The following is a 17,671-nucleotide window of genomic DNA, read 5'->3' as shown; positions in this document are numbered from 1 at the left end:
CAAGTATTAACTGTGCTTCATAACTGACTGTGCTTCAGCTTCATCTCCTGCCTGCTTTCAATACGGTACGTGCCTGCACTAAAACGTACATGGTGCCTTTCCCAATCTTTGCATGAAGACTGAAGACTGCAGGGCTTTAATAAAGAAGTTTAGAGCTCCACGTCACAAGGTGCTTAGCTTGGCACGGGCCCGGTGGACACCGCAGTAAAAAAAAACAAAAAAAACCCAGACTCTTTGTTAAGCTGCAAATGAGCTCTCATTGAGTGTTCCATGACAACAGGCCTCCCCGTCCACAGCCCACACAGCCGGGCCACGTTCATGCTTCATCCCAGAGAGAGCCACATCGCCACCGGGCACGACGAAAATTAAGAACAATCGGCGCCGAACGCTTTCGTTTCCGGTCTGCGTCTGGAGGTGTGTTTCGGCAGATAAACACGCGGAGGTAAAAAGCTTCTGAGGGTGGAGACGGACGCTTTGTGAGTTTGTGAGGTTTTTCAGCTCACAGGACACAAGGGAGGCCATGCTGACAACAGCAAGAGAAAAGAGACAAAGAGACAAAGTCGGATACGCATATGAAGCCAGGACCATGAAAAAATAAGTAATAAGCATTTTATTGTTAATAAAAATATGACCTGTAGCACCTGTAATACGAAATGTACTGGTTTCCTTTGGACATCTAAAAGCTTTGGTCTATGGAATTTCCTTTCCCGAGCAATACTTGTTTTATTGTGTGAGCTGACACAAACTTATCTTCAAAGGTATTCGGCTGTGACAGTAAACATTAACTGAAAGAAGCAGAAAAACAATACATTTGTTCACAGAAACAAGAATGCACAATCAAGACATTCTCAGGATTGATAGGTCATTAGACTGGAATGCAATGTAATTAGGCTAATACAAAATTAGGCCAATTTTGTGTGCGTGTGTGTGTGTGTGTGTGTGTGTGCGTGTGTTTCTGTGTGTATGTGTTCGTGCATTGCTTCTATTCAGACAGGGCGCTGGCCACCTACATCTAAATAACACAATAAAGCTCTGACAAGGACTCCCTTTAGCTAATACCCTAAAATGTTCCAGAAACACAATCAAATTAGAAATAAAGTCAGGAATTAGATTGTACTTCACAGTCTTACAGTGATTCTCTTATTCAATTAAGTGGTTTTTCCCCCTCTGTTAGATCCATTTCAGGGGTCAGCCTTTCACTGTATAATGCTGTTAATGGGGATTTGCTTCACATAAATGAGGCATTCAGAAGACTACAGAAGGCTACAGACATTTTTTTGCGACTGTGTTTTCTGCTGTCCTGTGTGTGCTGCAAATGTACGGCACACCAAACAAGGACTTATCAACAAACACCAGTGACCTGCGTACAACTCACAGTTCTTTATTCTTTTAAAGGTGGGAGTATATTAAAGCACTCATCTTCCCAGGGGACTCAACACTTTCACTGATAATTTCAATCATATTCTCCGAATAAAACAAGGTGAGTTATAGAATATAATACCGCTGGCAATAATGGGCGTCAAGAGTGGGACATACCATGAAAAATACGAAACATTACTTCTCCACCGTTTCAAGGGTTTGAATTATTACACATATCATACGCTGCTACAACAAAGACAATTATAAAAATGACTACTGAATAAGATTCATTATATTGCCTGAATCAAGCAATCGCATGAATCTGAAGCGCAGAAGAACATCTCCTTGAGCAGGATTTATGAGCGGCAATTAGCAGGGACTCTGGAGGGAAAGGGGCAGCTATCAAATTACTGATAGAATATCAGATTCGTACCAGCAACCCGTGAAAATACAGGAATGGATCTCCCTCTCCATCCTATCTGAGGAGTCATTTATTATTCCATACAGTGTTGGACATCGCAGGTTATGAAGATCATCCAATTTCAAGTGAAATATATCAGCTGACCAATTTCCATCCCCCATATATCGTAAGTAGTCGTGCAGCTGTGCTCCTCGACAGAACACATTTCTATCAGATATCACAATTTGAAATGGCATTTTAATCTGTGCGCTATTTGACACAGTTAGGTGCTTTTTTGTTTTGCTTAAATATTCACTCATAAACAGTCTGATGCACAAAAAATAATAAGAATGTGTTTGGTCTTACATTGTTTACACAATTTGCTTGGAGGCATTAAATATATGAAAGGTAGTTTATCTCTCCAATATCCTTTTCTTATAAAAAATTGTTTTCAGTTATTCAAAAAGAAGGCTTTTATACATACATATATGTAAAAGTGTCAATAGCACAAAACAAATTTGACAAATATATGCTAATAGATGGCATTGATGAATGCGTTATCTTAATATCACACCTGAAGTTACTATCATGATGTCAAAAAATGAAAGATATGGAACATTGAATATCTTCAGGCTTGTGAAAAGATTTGCACTTGTACAAAAATATACTTTAGATTTTTTAAATCGCTCTTTAAAAGGCTGAAGCCTTGTTTACCAACACAGTTCCATGCTTTTTGAAGGGAAGACGACTTTTCTCGGTATCCAAAAATGTGGTTTTAATATTCACATTCAATTTATTGCCTTGGTTTTAAACAAACCAACAACCATTAAAACCACACCTCAGAATAACCAACAGTCAATCATTCTCCGTGTATTCTGTTCATGTCGTTCCCAATGGAGAGTCCTTTTAGTATGTCATGGTTTTTTCCATTGAAAACAGATTTCTTTTCCTTCTGTGCGTACTGCTCAATAAGAAAACTGATACATTCCCTTTTATTGTAGCACAAGCAGGGGAAACCTCAGCGTTAAAAAGAATGGTTAAACTGGAGTACTTCCCACCGATACAACAAAGTACCTCTAAAGTGGCCAAAGGTCAAAGTGAAAGGCACTGCGATGGGTCCGTTTCGACAAACACAGCTGCTCGCTCATATCGTTCCAGAAAGAGACAAAAAAAACTACATGGTCAAAAGACAGCAATAAGCTCCTGCGGAAGACTAAATCATTCCTAATCTCTCATTCTAAACACTAAATAAAAATCGAGCAGGGCAGGCAATTTTGTGTCGGTAAGCGGCTGGATGCGGGGTAAGGGGCACTTCACACACAGCGACGGGCCCCCAAGGGCATTCCTTTCATTGCCTGGCCTTCCCAGAAAACATAACTGACGTGCCCTGGAGAGCACGGCAGCAGACGATAAATCAGCTCAAGCGCAGGAGCGCTGGGTCTGATGGGTCACTCATTTTTACATTCACTCTTTCGGCATTTAGCAGACGCTCTTATCCAGAGCGACTTTCATTCTTCTTTTTTTTTACGCACAATCCATTTATACAGCTGGATATTTACTGAAGCAATTCGGGTTAAGCACCTTGGCTCGAGGGTTTCAAAGGCAGCAGTCCTGTTTGGGATTGAAACCTGCAACCCCAGAGCTGCAAGCCCGGCTCGCTTACCTTATTTGGAACTCAAATTCAAGCACGTCAACTGGGTTTCCATGGTAAAAAGCCATCAAAAGGTAACTTCCATGCAACTTCATGGGCGCATGCTCCCAACACACACACACACACGGGCACAGTGCACATGCTGGCTACAATCCAACTGGCTCACTGACTACATGATTCTGGCCACACATTCATGCATGTGACACCAATGCTGACGCCAGCGATGCGATTAAACCTTTCTGCCTTATGCAAAAGCTCGGGCTTGACTGTTTTGTAGACCCAGTAAATGACTAAGATCAGTTTTTTTTGTTTTTTTTTACAAATGCTCCTGGGCTGTTGCTTTGGTGGTGCAGAGCTGGGGGAAGGAAGGAAGGAAGGAAGGAAGGAAGGGGGAGCACACGGAAGAGCACCGAGAGGAAAAAGCCTTCGAATCCCCGAAGCCCTGGAGGCAGGCGGCCGCTCGGAGGTGAAAGGCAGCACGCGCGGTTCCCCTGCAGACGGGCGACAGACACCTGGCGGGGCTCCCGAACCCCGAGCAGCTCCTCGGGCCTTCCGCGGCTGACCTCACTCCTCCGGCTATCGCAGCCGACCCAACGATCACATCCGCCCCTGCCGCACGCTCGGCCACGCCCTGCTGCCCTGCACCTCTGCCCAAACTGAGGGAGAGAAAACCCATCGCACCTGGGTCCCAACCTGGCCAGTGTGATATGTGTGTGTAGATGAGGGTGTGCAGGCTCATATGTGTGCACCTGTGTGTGTGTACGTGTGTGCGTGTGTGTGCTTGTGTGTATATATATCTGTGTCTGTGTGTGTATGTGTGTGCGTGTGCAGGTGTGCTTGTGTGTTTATATGCCTGTGTGTGTGTGTGTGTGTGTGTGCGTGCAGGTGTGCTTGTGTGTTTATATGCCTGTGTGTGTGTGTGTGTGTGTGCGTGCAGGTGTGCTTGTGTATTTATATGCCTGTGTGTGTGTGTGTGTGCGTGCAGGTGTGCTTGTGTGTTTATATGCCTGTGTGTGTGTGTGTGTGTGTGTGTGTGTGCATGTGCAGGTGTGCTTGTGTGTTTATATGCCTGTGTGTGTGTGTGTGTGTGCGTGCAGGTGTGCTTGTGTGTTTATATGCCTGTGTGTGTGTGCGTGTGTGTGTGTGTGCGTGTGTGTGCGTGTAGGGGAGACCACAGCCGTCTCTGGGGGGAGATGAGAGGCGCTGAAATGTGGCTCCCAGTGGTGGTGTGGCAGGCACAGATGAGATGTCATTACACGCGGACTCCCGCATCAGAGGGTACCCTGTCAGGCAGGGCTTATAGGGCCCCTGCTGCCTGTAAAGATGCACTGTTTGAAAGAAAATGCGACGGGGGCTCTAATAGAAATGTGAGGAGGAATTAGTCCTGTTTTTATATGAATACACCTTCAGAAAAGTAGGTCTGATTGCCTTCCGGCAGGTGAATTGACCTTGACCTTTAACTCCACCGCTACATTAAGTCCGTAATGTGACACCATTACTTTCCATGCAGGTGAGCCAGATCATAACGCAGTGCGTGCTGATAAACTGCAGGGCTATAACTCCACGGACATATAAAACATCTCCCCGTTGCCAAGGGCCAGTAAATCAGCGTGTGTTAAGTGTTCAGCTGTGAGCCTGCGGTCCGCCCGATTCCGCCTGTTATGACTGAACGCTTGAACTTCTCTGGTGTCTGTTCGCCACTGAAAAAAAAAAAACCCCCAAAACTTCACATTGGGACTGTGCAGCTTTGTGCTACGTTGGCATCCCCGGTGTGTGGGCTGGTGGCATCACAGTTAATGTCAATGCTCACCCGCGCAAGTGCTCTCTGTCAACCAGGGACGACCTTTCACTTATGAGTCACTGCTAACGGCAGTCCTCTCAGAAAATCCCCCTTGCCCCCCCTCCACCACCACCCCACCCCCCCCCCCCCCCCCGCCCCTCGCTCTCCCCGCTGCTACTGGGACTGGCCCGCGCAAGCCTTCAACCGATTTTAACGAGCAGCTAAAATTTTCGTAAAATGCGCACATGAAGTAAATGCATGCATTAGAGTTTAGACGTGCCAGTAATCCGTAACCGCACAAGTTTGTGACCTTAGATCAAACAAAGACTCCTTTCTGGAGAAAAGAGTACCCACAAATTGGGGCTTTACCAATGAATGTACCGATACAATGTACAAATACAGACTTCAACTTCAACATTTTACGGATTTTCCCCTCCCTTGCTTTTGAAACGAGACGTTCAACAGACAAGCGTCAAGGAAACTGGCACATTTTCCACCACCGATCAAAGGCCAGGGTAACTGAATTAAGCTGAGAGGGACAGTTTTGGCCACCGTTTGTTCGCTTACTGGCGTGCAATTTACCAAACACCAGAGATGAGGGAGGCCCAGTGCACTGGTGATTTTATCATGCTCCTCCTCTCTTATCTCCTCCCCTTAGTGGGGACATGAGAAATTAGCAGGATTTAAGGGGGGGGGGGGGGGGTGCCGCAGGCACGGTGAAGATCTCCCCAGGTGTTTCCCAGTGCTCTCCGCTCCGCCTGGATTAATTATCTGAACAGAGCTTGCGGTGACGTCGCCACCAGCTGCCCTCTGAAGACCAGGCAGCCCAGCATGGGGGGGGGTTCCCCTCCAGCCAAAAGAGCCGGCACATTTACCTGGGGCGCTTCCAAATTTCCGACAGAGCTTTCACCTGCACCGAAAACAAATTTGTACTAAAAACTTACATGATGTAAAAAAAAATAAATAGAAAAAAAAAAGGTCATGCAATCCCAAGTATGCACAATCACGCTTTGCAACGAATCCCCAGTGGGAGGATGTTGTTTTCTTCTCTCCCTCCCTCCTCCTTGCAAAGAGGCCGATATAACAAAGGCCCCAGTGTATGGCTGAACATGCCGGATTTCACACCGGGTGCTTGTGGTGAAGAAGGAGGCCTGAGCGTTTCTGCTGGGTCACGGTCCCCCTCAAGGGCTGTTCAATAGCAGGGCCCGCCGCCGCCCCACCGCCCCACCGCCCCACCGCCCCACCGCCCCGCTGGCCTGCCGTCCCACTCCCGCCCCACCATCCCACCGCCCCGCTGGCCCGCCATCCCACCGCCCCACCGCCCCACCGCCCCGCTGGCCTGCCGTCCCACCGCCCCACCGCCCCACCGCCCCGCTGGCCTGCCATCCCCCCGCCCCACCGCCCCACCGCCCCGCTGGCCTGCCATCCCACCGCCCCACCGCCCCACCGCCCCGCTGGCCTGCCATCCCACCGCCCCACCGCCCCACCGCCCCACTGGCCTGCCATCCCCCCGCCCCACCGCCCCACCGCCCCGCTGGCCTGCCATCCCCCGCCCCACCGCCCCGCTGGCCTGCCATCCCCCCGCCCCACCGCCCCACCGCCCCGCTGGCCTGCCATCCCCCCGCCCCACCGCCCCACCGCCCCACCGCCCCGCTGGCCCGCCATCCCCCCGCCCCACCGCCCCGCTGGCCTGCCGTCCCACCGCCCCACCGCCCCACCGCCCCACTGGCCGGCCGTCCCACCGCCCCACCGCCTCGCCAGCTGCCACCGTCAGCTCTTTGTCCAGCCGGCAGAGGCCCACCTGAGCTCAGACAATCTCCCAAGCCTGCAGGAGTGCCCTAAGACCTTCAGCCCAAGCTGAAAAGCGTCATGCTGGTGTATTTTTTTGCAGCACACCAGAGCTCCCAGAGAACCAAAAAGAATGCCTCTCGGTTGCAGAACAATTCATTTCCCAAATGAATTTCCATTTGTTCCTTTATCAATTAAGACAGATTTTTTGCTTTCGCCTTTTGCTCTGAACTGATTTCCTTACTGGGAGAATGCTGGTTATTGCACGTGACAGTCTGAGTCACGCGTGAGTGTGATTTGTTTGAGTTTGATCCCCCCTGACTGTCTCTCTACCCCAAACCCCAGCAGAGAAGCCAAGGCTTTCCACTGAACCTCCTTATTCTCCAGCATTATCGCAGCCATTAATGTTAATAAAAAAACCGGTGTGGAATAACAAGCACCTGGCATAGACAAATATCTTTCTCAGCTCCCGGGCTCTTTAATGTGTACTTACTGTTCTAGGCAGGAACTCGTGGTCGCTTAGAGAGTCATTTCTTGAATCTCAATATGGCTCAGTGTAACAAAATTCAGTGCAATGCTGTATAAACACTTCCGTTAAAGAGAACCTGGTTCTGTCCAACACTCAAAGGAGAGAATTAGACAGAAAATGTACCCTTCACCTCAAAGCCACCGCATTCAGTTATAGTTCCCGGAAACTGGTATGTCGGTATCTGGTATCTCGCAAGAAAAGAAGATATTGTCTCTTCGGCTGTCTGCTGGAAATTCTTTCAGCTAACCTTTTACATAATCGGCATTACTTGCACTTTCGTGAACCAAATCATAGTTACAGCGTAGCATTCAACTGCCGTATGCTAACAATCCAATAAGTCTCACAGCAATAAGTCAGTGGAACGACATTAATAATTAACAAGGCACAGGCAATGCCTGAAGAATGAATGACGGCAATAAATGTTGTCGTGCATAAATTTCTCTTTTTTGCAATAGCAACAGGGGACGGACACAGGTCCAAGTTCCACTATGACATTCCCGATACAGAGGGACAGGGATGAGGAATAGAACCACTGATGCTAGGACCAGCAGCTTTGTTCTCTACCGGGTATACTGTACATTTTCACTCCGTAACACTCGCAGCGCTTTTGCCTGTCGACGCCGTCGAAAGCGCCCCAGACAGGTCGATTAAATATAGCCGGGATTACTGAAGATCAGCCACACCGGACCTTCAAAGCCCTCTCCCCACGCCGGGGACCTTTTCAAGTCTGTTTGAACCGCGGTCTTCAAGGCGAAGGGAGAGAGGGAGAGAGGGAGCGAGGGGGAGAGAGACAGAGAGAGAGAGAGAGAGAGAGAGAGAGAGAGAGAGAGAGAGAGAGGAAGAGAGAGAGAGAGAGTGAGAGTGAGAGAGAGAGGAAGAGAGAGAGAGAGAGAGAGGAAGAGAGTGAGAGTGAGAGAAAGAGTCCCATGCACCGCCTTGCTTAATCACAGAAGAAAGAGGCGGAGAGAGACATCTTCTAGATCCTTCTCAGTGGAGCACTTCTTTTTTTGGCTCTGGCCTGATACCCCTGAGAAATCTACAAGGTGAAACATTCATTCCATCCAAGTGTGGGGAACACACACACATACATGCACATGCACACACACAGGCATGGAAATGCACAGGCACACACACACGCACGCACACACACACACACACACAAAAAAATAAACATCAGGGGTGGGTGATTTTATGTCATCACTAGCACAGTTTCAGCCACGATATGTCTTTTCATATATTTAGAGAAACTGAAAAATTAATATATCATATTCATGATGCTCCTCGTCAACATTTTTGACAAACTGAGGACAAATGAAACAAGCTTAATCTAATGATATGGCACATTTAGCACAGTAGCCTATAATACTATTTTAATGCATTTAAAAGCAACAAAGAAAAAAACTGGGAGGACAGCGGTCATTGCATTTTGTCATTATCTATATAAAGTTATAGAATAGAATACATTCAATATTGTCACATTTGAATGTATTTCAATGCATGATGGGTTAAGGAACCAGTAGTTTTCCCAAAGACTCAAATAATATTTTAAGCTATGTACTTACTGGCGCTGTGAAATTCTGTGCTCATTGCTTGACAAACCCTTTGCAAGGGACAACAAAATTAGAGACACAAAATAAGATAATCCATGAACAAAAGCCAGATAACACATTATATGTATTATATTATATGTATATATATTACATTATGTGTGCATACACAATCTACAATAACAACACTGAATGCCGGATTTCTGTTTACTCTAGGTCATAGCCTTTGCCTGCGGTCGCGCAGTGTCATGGCATCAGGAGAAAGGGTTCTTTTGTTAGCAAATGTGGCAGAGAGCAGCCTGGCAAAATGACACGTCTTTGTCTTTGACTCTTCCAGGCCTGGCACTAGACATTAACGGAGGATCGGTGTGTGTGTGTGTGTGTGTGTGTATGTGTGTGCGTACATGCGTGCGTGCGTGCGCGTGTGCGTGCGTGTGTGATTATTTGAGCATCTGTGTTCATTGTGTTTCTACATGAACATGTTCAATTCATAATAATGCTTACTCGTCCTGTAGCCTCGGTAGTTCTGGGCTCTTTTCTAAACCTCCACCGCTCCACTCAACCGTTAAAGCTGATCTGGGATTATATAATGGCCCCTCTTTGTGTGACGGCTGCTCACTCCCTCTTCATTTCCTGCCTATCGTCAGCAGTAGTGTAATGAGAGCTGCCTGGACCGGTTCCCATCTGCACCGCGTTGACCGTTTGATTCAAATATTTGTCTAAGATTAGGCAGCGGTGGGACACGGCCAAGTTCCCCGGAGGACCGGAGCAGGACGAGATCCGCAGCGCCGAAGTGTACTCTGGAAACGCCCTGAGGAACAAACATGGTGTCTCCTCCACTACCAGGAGGTGTACATGGTCTCTCCTTCACTACCAGGAGGGATACATGGTCTCTCCTCCACAACCAGGAGGGATACATGGTCTCTCCTCCACTACCAGGAGGTGTACATGGTCTCTCCTCCACAACCAGGAGGGATACATGGTCTCTCCTCCACTACCAGGAGGTGTACATGGTCTCTCCTCCACTACCAGGAGGGATACATGGTCTCTCCTCCACTACCAGGAGGGATACATGGTCTCTCCTCCACTACCAGGAGGTGTACATGGTCTCTCCTCCACTACCAGGAGGTGTACATGGTCTCTCCTCCACTACCGGGAGGTGTACATGGTCTCTCCTCCACTACCAGGAGGGATACATGGTCTCTCCTCCACTACCAGGAGGGATACATGGTCTCTCCTCCACTACCAGGAGGGATGCATGGTCTCTCCTCCACTACCAGGAGGGATACATGGTCTCTCCTCCACTACCAGGAGGTGTACATGGTCTCTCCTCCACTACCAGGAGGGATACATGGTCTCTCCTCCACTACCAGGAGGTGTACATGGTCTCTCCTCCACTACCAGGAGGTGTACATGGTCTCTCCTCCACTACCAGGAGGGATACATGGTCTCTCCTCCACTACCAGGAGGGATACATGGTCTCTCCTCCATTACCAGGAGGTGTACATGGTCTCTCCTCCACTACCAGGAGGTGTACATGGTGTCTCCTCCACTCCCAGGAGGGATAAATGGCGTCTCCTTCAGTCCCAGGAGGGGTACAGCAGAATTGATTCCACTTTCACTCTTATAAGTATTTACTTTCACTCTTATAAGTATTTATTTTATAATACAAGATATTTTTGATTGCTATAAAAACACATGAATGGTCATGTATTTAAGTCGTACAAGATTAGATGTTCACATTACCACAATCTACCCCAAAATCTCCAGTTGATATGCCATGGTTTTATTACCCGAGCACAATAAGATCAACCTTGCAACCCTACACCCTGGCAACCACACGTCAACATAACACCAGTTGAGTGGTGCATGAAAGTCAACCCAAGTCCATGCACTTAACAAACTCACTGACCCCTGCAAACTGCTTAAGGGGCAGCGAACATCATATTAATTAGGGATTCATTTGCAATGTACTTAAAGAAGACAGACTCCTATTCTATAACTGATTAAAAAAAAGATCTGTTTACAACCGCATGATAGGATCTCGTCCGTTTCCAATGTGCCCTGCACAGTGGCAGTCGGGGTTTTTTTTTTCTTTTTCTGAAGCCGCCGCTGCGACTGCTGGACCGGCCCATCCAGCACTCGTTAAGGAGGTAGAGCCGGCAGCCGTGCCCTCTCCTTGGCCTGTGCGATGTTTGCATTATGTAAGAGCGTCTGCGACGATGCCTTTGTCTGAGACTTCACAGACGCGGGCTGAATGCCAAATTAACTGCATGTTTCAAGCTCTCAGACATATGCCCACTTCTTACAAAGTTGGCCGGGTCGGCGATTCTAAAAAACATAAAAGAACTGGACCATAAAAGAACTAGACCATGACCGGGGCAGCTTTTATTCTGGAATTACATGCCACTTTTTATTGAATAAATCATGGGAAAACGAAATGGAATTTTATCTTCAAAGTGGAATGTTTAAAATGAAGATCTGATTGGCTGATGTTACCGATGCAGGACTTTAACTACTCCAATATAAGCAATCTTCACATTAAATTTATTTTCTCAACAAATGCATAAAGATATATTTCTAACACTAGAATGCCACTAAATACATAACGGAATGTTCTGATGTGAAATGGGCATGATGAGAGAGTTTTCTGTGAGAGGGACATTGGGCAATGAGTGTCATTTTTGTTGACTGTGGTCTGGCCCTGATGCAACCAACACATAGCAGGGTGTGTCAACTCCACCAAACATTCCATAACTATAGTACCTAACCCTATCCTTCCACATACAGTACCACACCCAAACCACCACACCGACCCTTCTCATCCCACACCATTCCCACACCATCTCTAACAGTGTGATTCCATCACCTCACAGACTAACTCCACTGCCACACATCATTACCCCCCCCCCCCCCCGCCGCCGCCAACATATACACAAAGGTTTATGCTTCTCAAAACATAAGCAATCCACCACTCCAACAGCTGCAGGCCTATTGCGATGTACACATCACAGTACATCAGTACAGCATAGGAGACCAGGAGCTGTTGACTGAGGTCCTGTCCGAGCAGTAGAGCCAACGGTAAGCGATGATGAGGATGTGAATGGCCAGAGCTACCACGCAATGCCCCATGTGTCTGTCAGCCTGGATTATGTCTCCGACAGCTTGTCTCCCTCAGCTCGTATCAACAACCCAGTCCCGATCCGTGACCCATCACTGAGGCTAGCTGGGTCACGCTGCCCTACAGCACATTGTCTTTATTCATCAGGCCTTTAAGCTTTTCATCATTTAACTGAACAGGAAAAGAAAAAATCCAACAAATACTATGAAGACGAATGATAATCAACGCACTCGCTCTCCAGCACCATTAAAGATGGCGCTAACTTGAATCACAATGATACGTAATTCGACAGGTAATGTCTAAATGGTGTTTAGCTCCTTTAAAAGGTAAAGTTTTTTTTTTTTACAAGCGCGTGGAAAAAATCTTTACGACTAACGGGTGTAGAGGAATCCGTCTGTAACACGACACCCCTGTTTGCAGCACGTAGCCAACCCAGATAACACCAGTGCCACCGGTCTGTTTGCCTTATCCTTTGACTTCTCGCCTCACCTACACCTCAGCAAATATTTATTTTGTGTTATTTACCTATTAATTTATTAAGAGGTCTCGCTGTGATGTGAAATCTTTTTCACAGAGAAAACCTGATCAAGACGACAACACGCAGCTGAAGTTCTAGTTTGAAGCCCATTACTTTACTCTTTAATTCACACAGTGTTTAGCCAAACATTAACGCGATCTACGTATTCAAAAAGTTTCAAACGTATATATATATATATATCGATTAACAAAAAAGCAGGAATTATAATGTTCTGTGGAAACAAAAAGGGAAAACGCTGCCTCACACAGGGAACCGTCTCACTGTGTGCAGCCGAGAAACCACAGCAGACTGTGGCAGGCATTCAGGCCAGAGGTGGCTCTGGGGTCAGCTATGTGGGGCCACACTCTCTGAACGGTCCTCCTCTCCCCGCGCGCCGACGCTGTCCCTCCGCCTGCTCTCTGATCTCAGTGTGGCTCAGTCTGGTGGTGGCAGAAGCTGTCTGGGCTCCGCAGGCAGAAGCAGGCTCTCAGTCCCGTCGGCCTGCTCGAAGACACACTTCTCCACATTTCATTTCGGCGCGTGGGTCAGTTTTTTCTTTTCTTTTTTAACAAGTCTTCGCACAGCTTAGCCTTCTGAGGTGCCCCCGAGCTGCCCTGTTCCTTGGCAACATCTAAACTTTTTCCCTTGTCTTGGCGCAGGTCAACATCTCAGACGAACTCACAACGTTTTAATGAGTCACACTGTCTCTCCTGGGCTCGTGGGCAGACCTTAGATGCACCAGTATCCTGCAAAGTCACTGACACAGAGGAAACACAAGCATCGTGGTGGTCTGAAGATGGCCTAAATCAAGTGGAGTTTTGTCCACACCCCCCCCACACCCCCCCCCCCCCCCCCAATTGAATGAACACTATTTATTGTCCTCAGCAAACCCGCACAGCACCTCAATTTCATGATGCACTTCAAAACAACACAGGGCGCCTGGCACACCTTGTTAAGCCCTGGGCGGAATGCTGTCGTGACCGACGTTCTATTTACCACGGAGTGCTGAGTGACAGGATGCGGCAGGAGCGCGTGCGGCAGAGCAGGTCACTCACAGGGGACCAGGGCTGACTCACCTTCAGCCAGGGGGAGGTGAACACTGTTTTTTTTTTAGTCCACATTAAAGCAAGAGCTTAGGAAAAACGACACAAATGCAGTGCCTTGCATCTAGCGCAAAGATCAGCGCCAGCACGTAACGACGCCGATGCTTTTTCTTTCAAATGAACAAATGAATCAGCGCACTTGTGTACTGATGGGGTGAGGGGTGAATTAAAAACAAGAAAAAAACCAACGGAACACTTCTCGATTGAAACGGAAAGCGCTGTCACACAAGAGACCATAGAACAATAATGAGCGCCAAGAATAGACCCAGGAGGGGAAAGTGACATCATCACAGTAGTGTGGGAGGACTCCCTCTATGTTGTAGAGTTTTTTTCCCCCCCCTCTACCGTCTGTTCTTTAGTACTTTTTATTCATTTATTATTTTCTATTCTGGTATTATTGTTATTTTCAGGGCAGGCGTTTGCCGCCACAGCGAATCCATCGACAGCTGACAGACGCAGTCGTCCGAGAGTGAGGAAGATCTGCCTTTAGACCAGATGTTTCACCAGCGAGCTTCCCCAAGCTGATCCGCATTTAAACGTTTATTAAATGGCCTGAGGTATGGGGTAAACACACTGTGCCATGTGGTATGGTTTCTATGCCAGTGAGAGGAGAAAAATATCATGCTGTTAATTATTTGCTGCAACTAAGCTGTTATATTTAGTATATGGCATTATATTTAGTTAGCTTTATGGGTGAAAAATTAGCCCCCTGTAAATGCTTTCAGGTAAGACCAGAGAAGTCTTGTTGCTCATAGTAGCTTACTGAATGTACCGTATAGCACAGGCCCTGGTGATTTTCCTGGGTTAATTTGACGGGTTCCTCCACTCTGTGGAAATGTACAGCCCTCCCACAGACCCCGGCAGTGCCCATGAAGCCTTGCGGTGCTGCCTTCAGCGTGTCACTACCGGTGATGCGATGACATCACAGGCGAGGGGAAAACAAGCGAAACTCCAGACTCTCCCTCCCTGCCCTCTGTTTGAGGAGGAATCTGTGCTCACGTTCCACCTGCAAGCCAGAAGGCAAAATGCTCCTTCTTTTTACATTCATCCATTGAAGAAATTCCCTGGTATCATTAGTAGCCTGGCCCCTGCTGCTTATGGCTTCCCTCCTGCCACACTCCCAGCTAATAAAAAAACAGAATGTGGCTCTTCATACTTCCCAGCATACTTTTGTCACTTTAAACGCTCCCTCTTGTTGAATTTCAGAACGAAAATGTCTAACTCTATGTAGCTGAAACCAAACAGAGTGCACTTCTAGTCTAAGTTCAGCATTCATAATATGAATTGGGCATGTTCAATGTAGAAACTCAATGAACACAGACACTCATGCACGAACATACACGCACAAACCAATCCTCCATTTATGTTCAACGTTCAAGCCTGTAATTGGGCTGTAGTTCAGAGCATATTTATCATTGCATTTTGTTTGAATATGCTGCATAGAATACGCTCACAGTCACTGTGTGCAGTTACATCATTAGTGGGATGACAAAGCAGGCTCTAGGAGCAGCAGCAGCAGCACCATGCACACAAGATGAATTTGAGCCTCCCACTCTCAGTGCTCACTGCTCCCCTGCCCCACCCCCCCATGACCTCTTAGGGACAAAAGCTGCTCCATAAATCTGTCTGTCCACTGCATGCCCAGACCATTGATTGCTCCTAAGTTATGGGGTGTTTTCTTGACCTGGTGAGTCGCTATGTTAATTTACGGCTCCAGCATTCATTACCACTGTCATAACATTTTATTAAACCGGCTGGCCAGCTCCGGTCAACCCTTAGCAAATAGCACACCCAACACCACATACCCCCATGCCCCGCCCCCCCCCCCCCCCCCCCCCCCCCCCCCCACTCCCAAACCCCCCCACCCTCCCACTCCCTACTGCCAGCCTCCGGAACCCTGCTATCTCACCAAGCCCCTTCCAGCCAAGCCCTGGGAACCTCCACATAAACACAGCCCTCAATCAATACACATTTATGATGCATAAAATATTTCACTGAAAACCGAACCCCGAAACAAAACTATTCATTTCCTATCTTTAACTGTGCCTTTAAATGAAAAAATGCTACTGGATGGAAGCTTTGCTCCACCTTTGCATGTGCACCCAAGTTACCTTTGGAAACCCATGTTGCTATCCAATTTTTTTTTTACAACACCTTCCAAAGTTCTGTGTCATTTAAAAAAAAAAAAAACTTCTGCTCCAATTTCTGGTAATAAAGATTATTTTGCAAAAGACGCCCAGTAATTTTCCCGCTGAGAGAAATATCTTAAGTTGAACAAAATACAGAGCACTGCTTTGGGCTTCGGTCCAATTCTATTCATTAAACCACAAAATAGACCTATAACAAACCCTCGCTGCAATAACTCTTAAGAGAAAGCAAGAATTCATTATCTCAGATGTCTGCCAAAACCCCACGGAGCCTTGTAAACGAAGGCTGTCCTTGGCAGGAAAGGTTTTCCCACTCTTCTCTTCGGCAGCCTTGGGTTAACCTGATTTCCTTTCGCCACAAAAGGCAGGCTGACTCTCCGCAGGCCGGCTTACAGCAAGAGACAGACGAGGGGGGGGGAGGCAAAAACAACCTGGGCTTCCCTGGCTGTCCACAGGGCCCGAAAACGGAGACGAGAGACAGGAGACCTCGTCTGGGAATTAGCCGTCTATATTTAGCGACGTTGACTCCACCTTTCCACGGCCCAGTAGGCTCCCATTGACAGCTACGCTATTACCTTGTCTCCTGCTCGTTTTACTGATAGCCAGTTACTGGAAACACGGCGCGCACAACAAGTTTATATAAAGCAGAAATTTCTATTTACAGGGCTGAGCTAATGAAATTATTGTGGGATGTCTCAAAAGCAAAACATGCAGGCTACAGCCAGCCAGTACACTATCAAACAATTGCTAACAAACAATTACCAACGGATTTAAACTATAAAAATAAAAAAAGGAGACACTCCACCAGCTGGAATGGATGACAAAAACAGCTTAAGGTTGATATCTTAATAATAAACCCAGCACACAGAATAAGCAGACAGGGCATATAGCATGACCCTGATAAACACCTGCAACAGAAATCCAAAAACTAAGAGGAGGAGAGAGGAACATAAGAGTGGAAACTTGGCCTACCTGGTGCTGCCTGCGTGTCCACCAGGCCTCCAGCCACGATCAAGGCCTCGACGATCTTGACGTGGTGCTCGGGGTTCACGTCCGCACTGTCATGGGAAGACACAGGACACAAGCGGCCTCACACACGACTCGAAACCAAGAGCCCAATGAGACTGTGAGACATGTACCTGCAGAAAGGAACGCACGTGCCTGCCGTACAGAAAATACTCTCAGGCTACCCCTGATGAATCCCAAAGGTTTCAGGGGTTTCATGTTTCTCGTATAAAACCGCATGTGTATAATTTCACCTATATGTGGGCAGCTTTATATTTTACCCTTTATGGGCCCAATCCAGCTCTGCGCTTACACTAAGTGCATTTTCCGTGTAACTCACCACCGAAAGAGTGAGACACTAATGCGGAAAACGCAGTCAAGCACAGGTCTGGATTTGGCTCGAAGAACGCAAAAAAAAAGAAATCATCCCGATAAATAAAAGGCGTCTGGATAACTGAGTTAAGTCGTTCGCAGAATGTTCTACATCGTCCCCCGGTAAACGGATCACATGATCACATGCGTCCGAACCCAATGCACCCTTACGCAACTTCCCCTCAGTATCAGTGGATTTTCGTCTGCCAACTGATAAGCACAGATTAAGATGAGCTTTACTGATGGAGCACAAGCACGTTAAACAGAAGACGTGATAGAGACTGGCAGTCTTCCATTTAGATCTCTATTTAATTTTGCTTTGGCAAAAAAGGGAGTTGTTTAGTTATTTATT

The 17,671-nt window shown here is 47.3% G+C and overlaps 1 protein-coding gene across 1 annotated transcript in view; it reads right to left on the bottom strand.

Annotated features, from left to right (window-relative positions):
• The window catches only part of pik3r3b (phosphoinositide-3-kinase, regulatory subunit 3b (gamma)), a 137,013-nt gene that overhangs the window by 53,484 nt on the left and 65,858 nt on the right, over positions 1-17,671 (bottom strand). Inside the window, exon 7 of the mRNA XM_035414178.1 lies at positions 16,915-17,000. Coding sequence (XP_035270069.1) covers positions 16,915-17,000 — 86 coding nt within the window. The remainder of the gene's footprint in view (positions 1-16,914; positions 17,001-17,671) is intronic.

Source organism: Anguilla anguilla, chromosome 4, assembly GCF_013347855.1.
Source record: "Anguilla anguilla isolate fAngAng1 chromosome 4, fAngAng1.pri, whole genome shotgun sequence".
In the NCBI taxonomy this organism is placed as follows: domain Eukaryota; kingdom Metazoa; phylum Chordata; class Actinopteri; order Anguilliformes; family Anguillidae; genus Anguilla; species Anguilla anguilla.
This window is presented reverse-complemented; position numbering and strand designations above follow the sequence as displayed.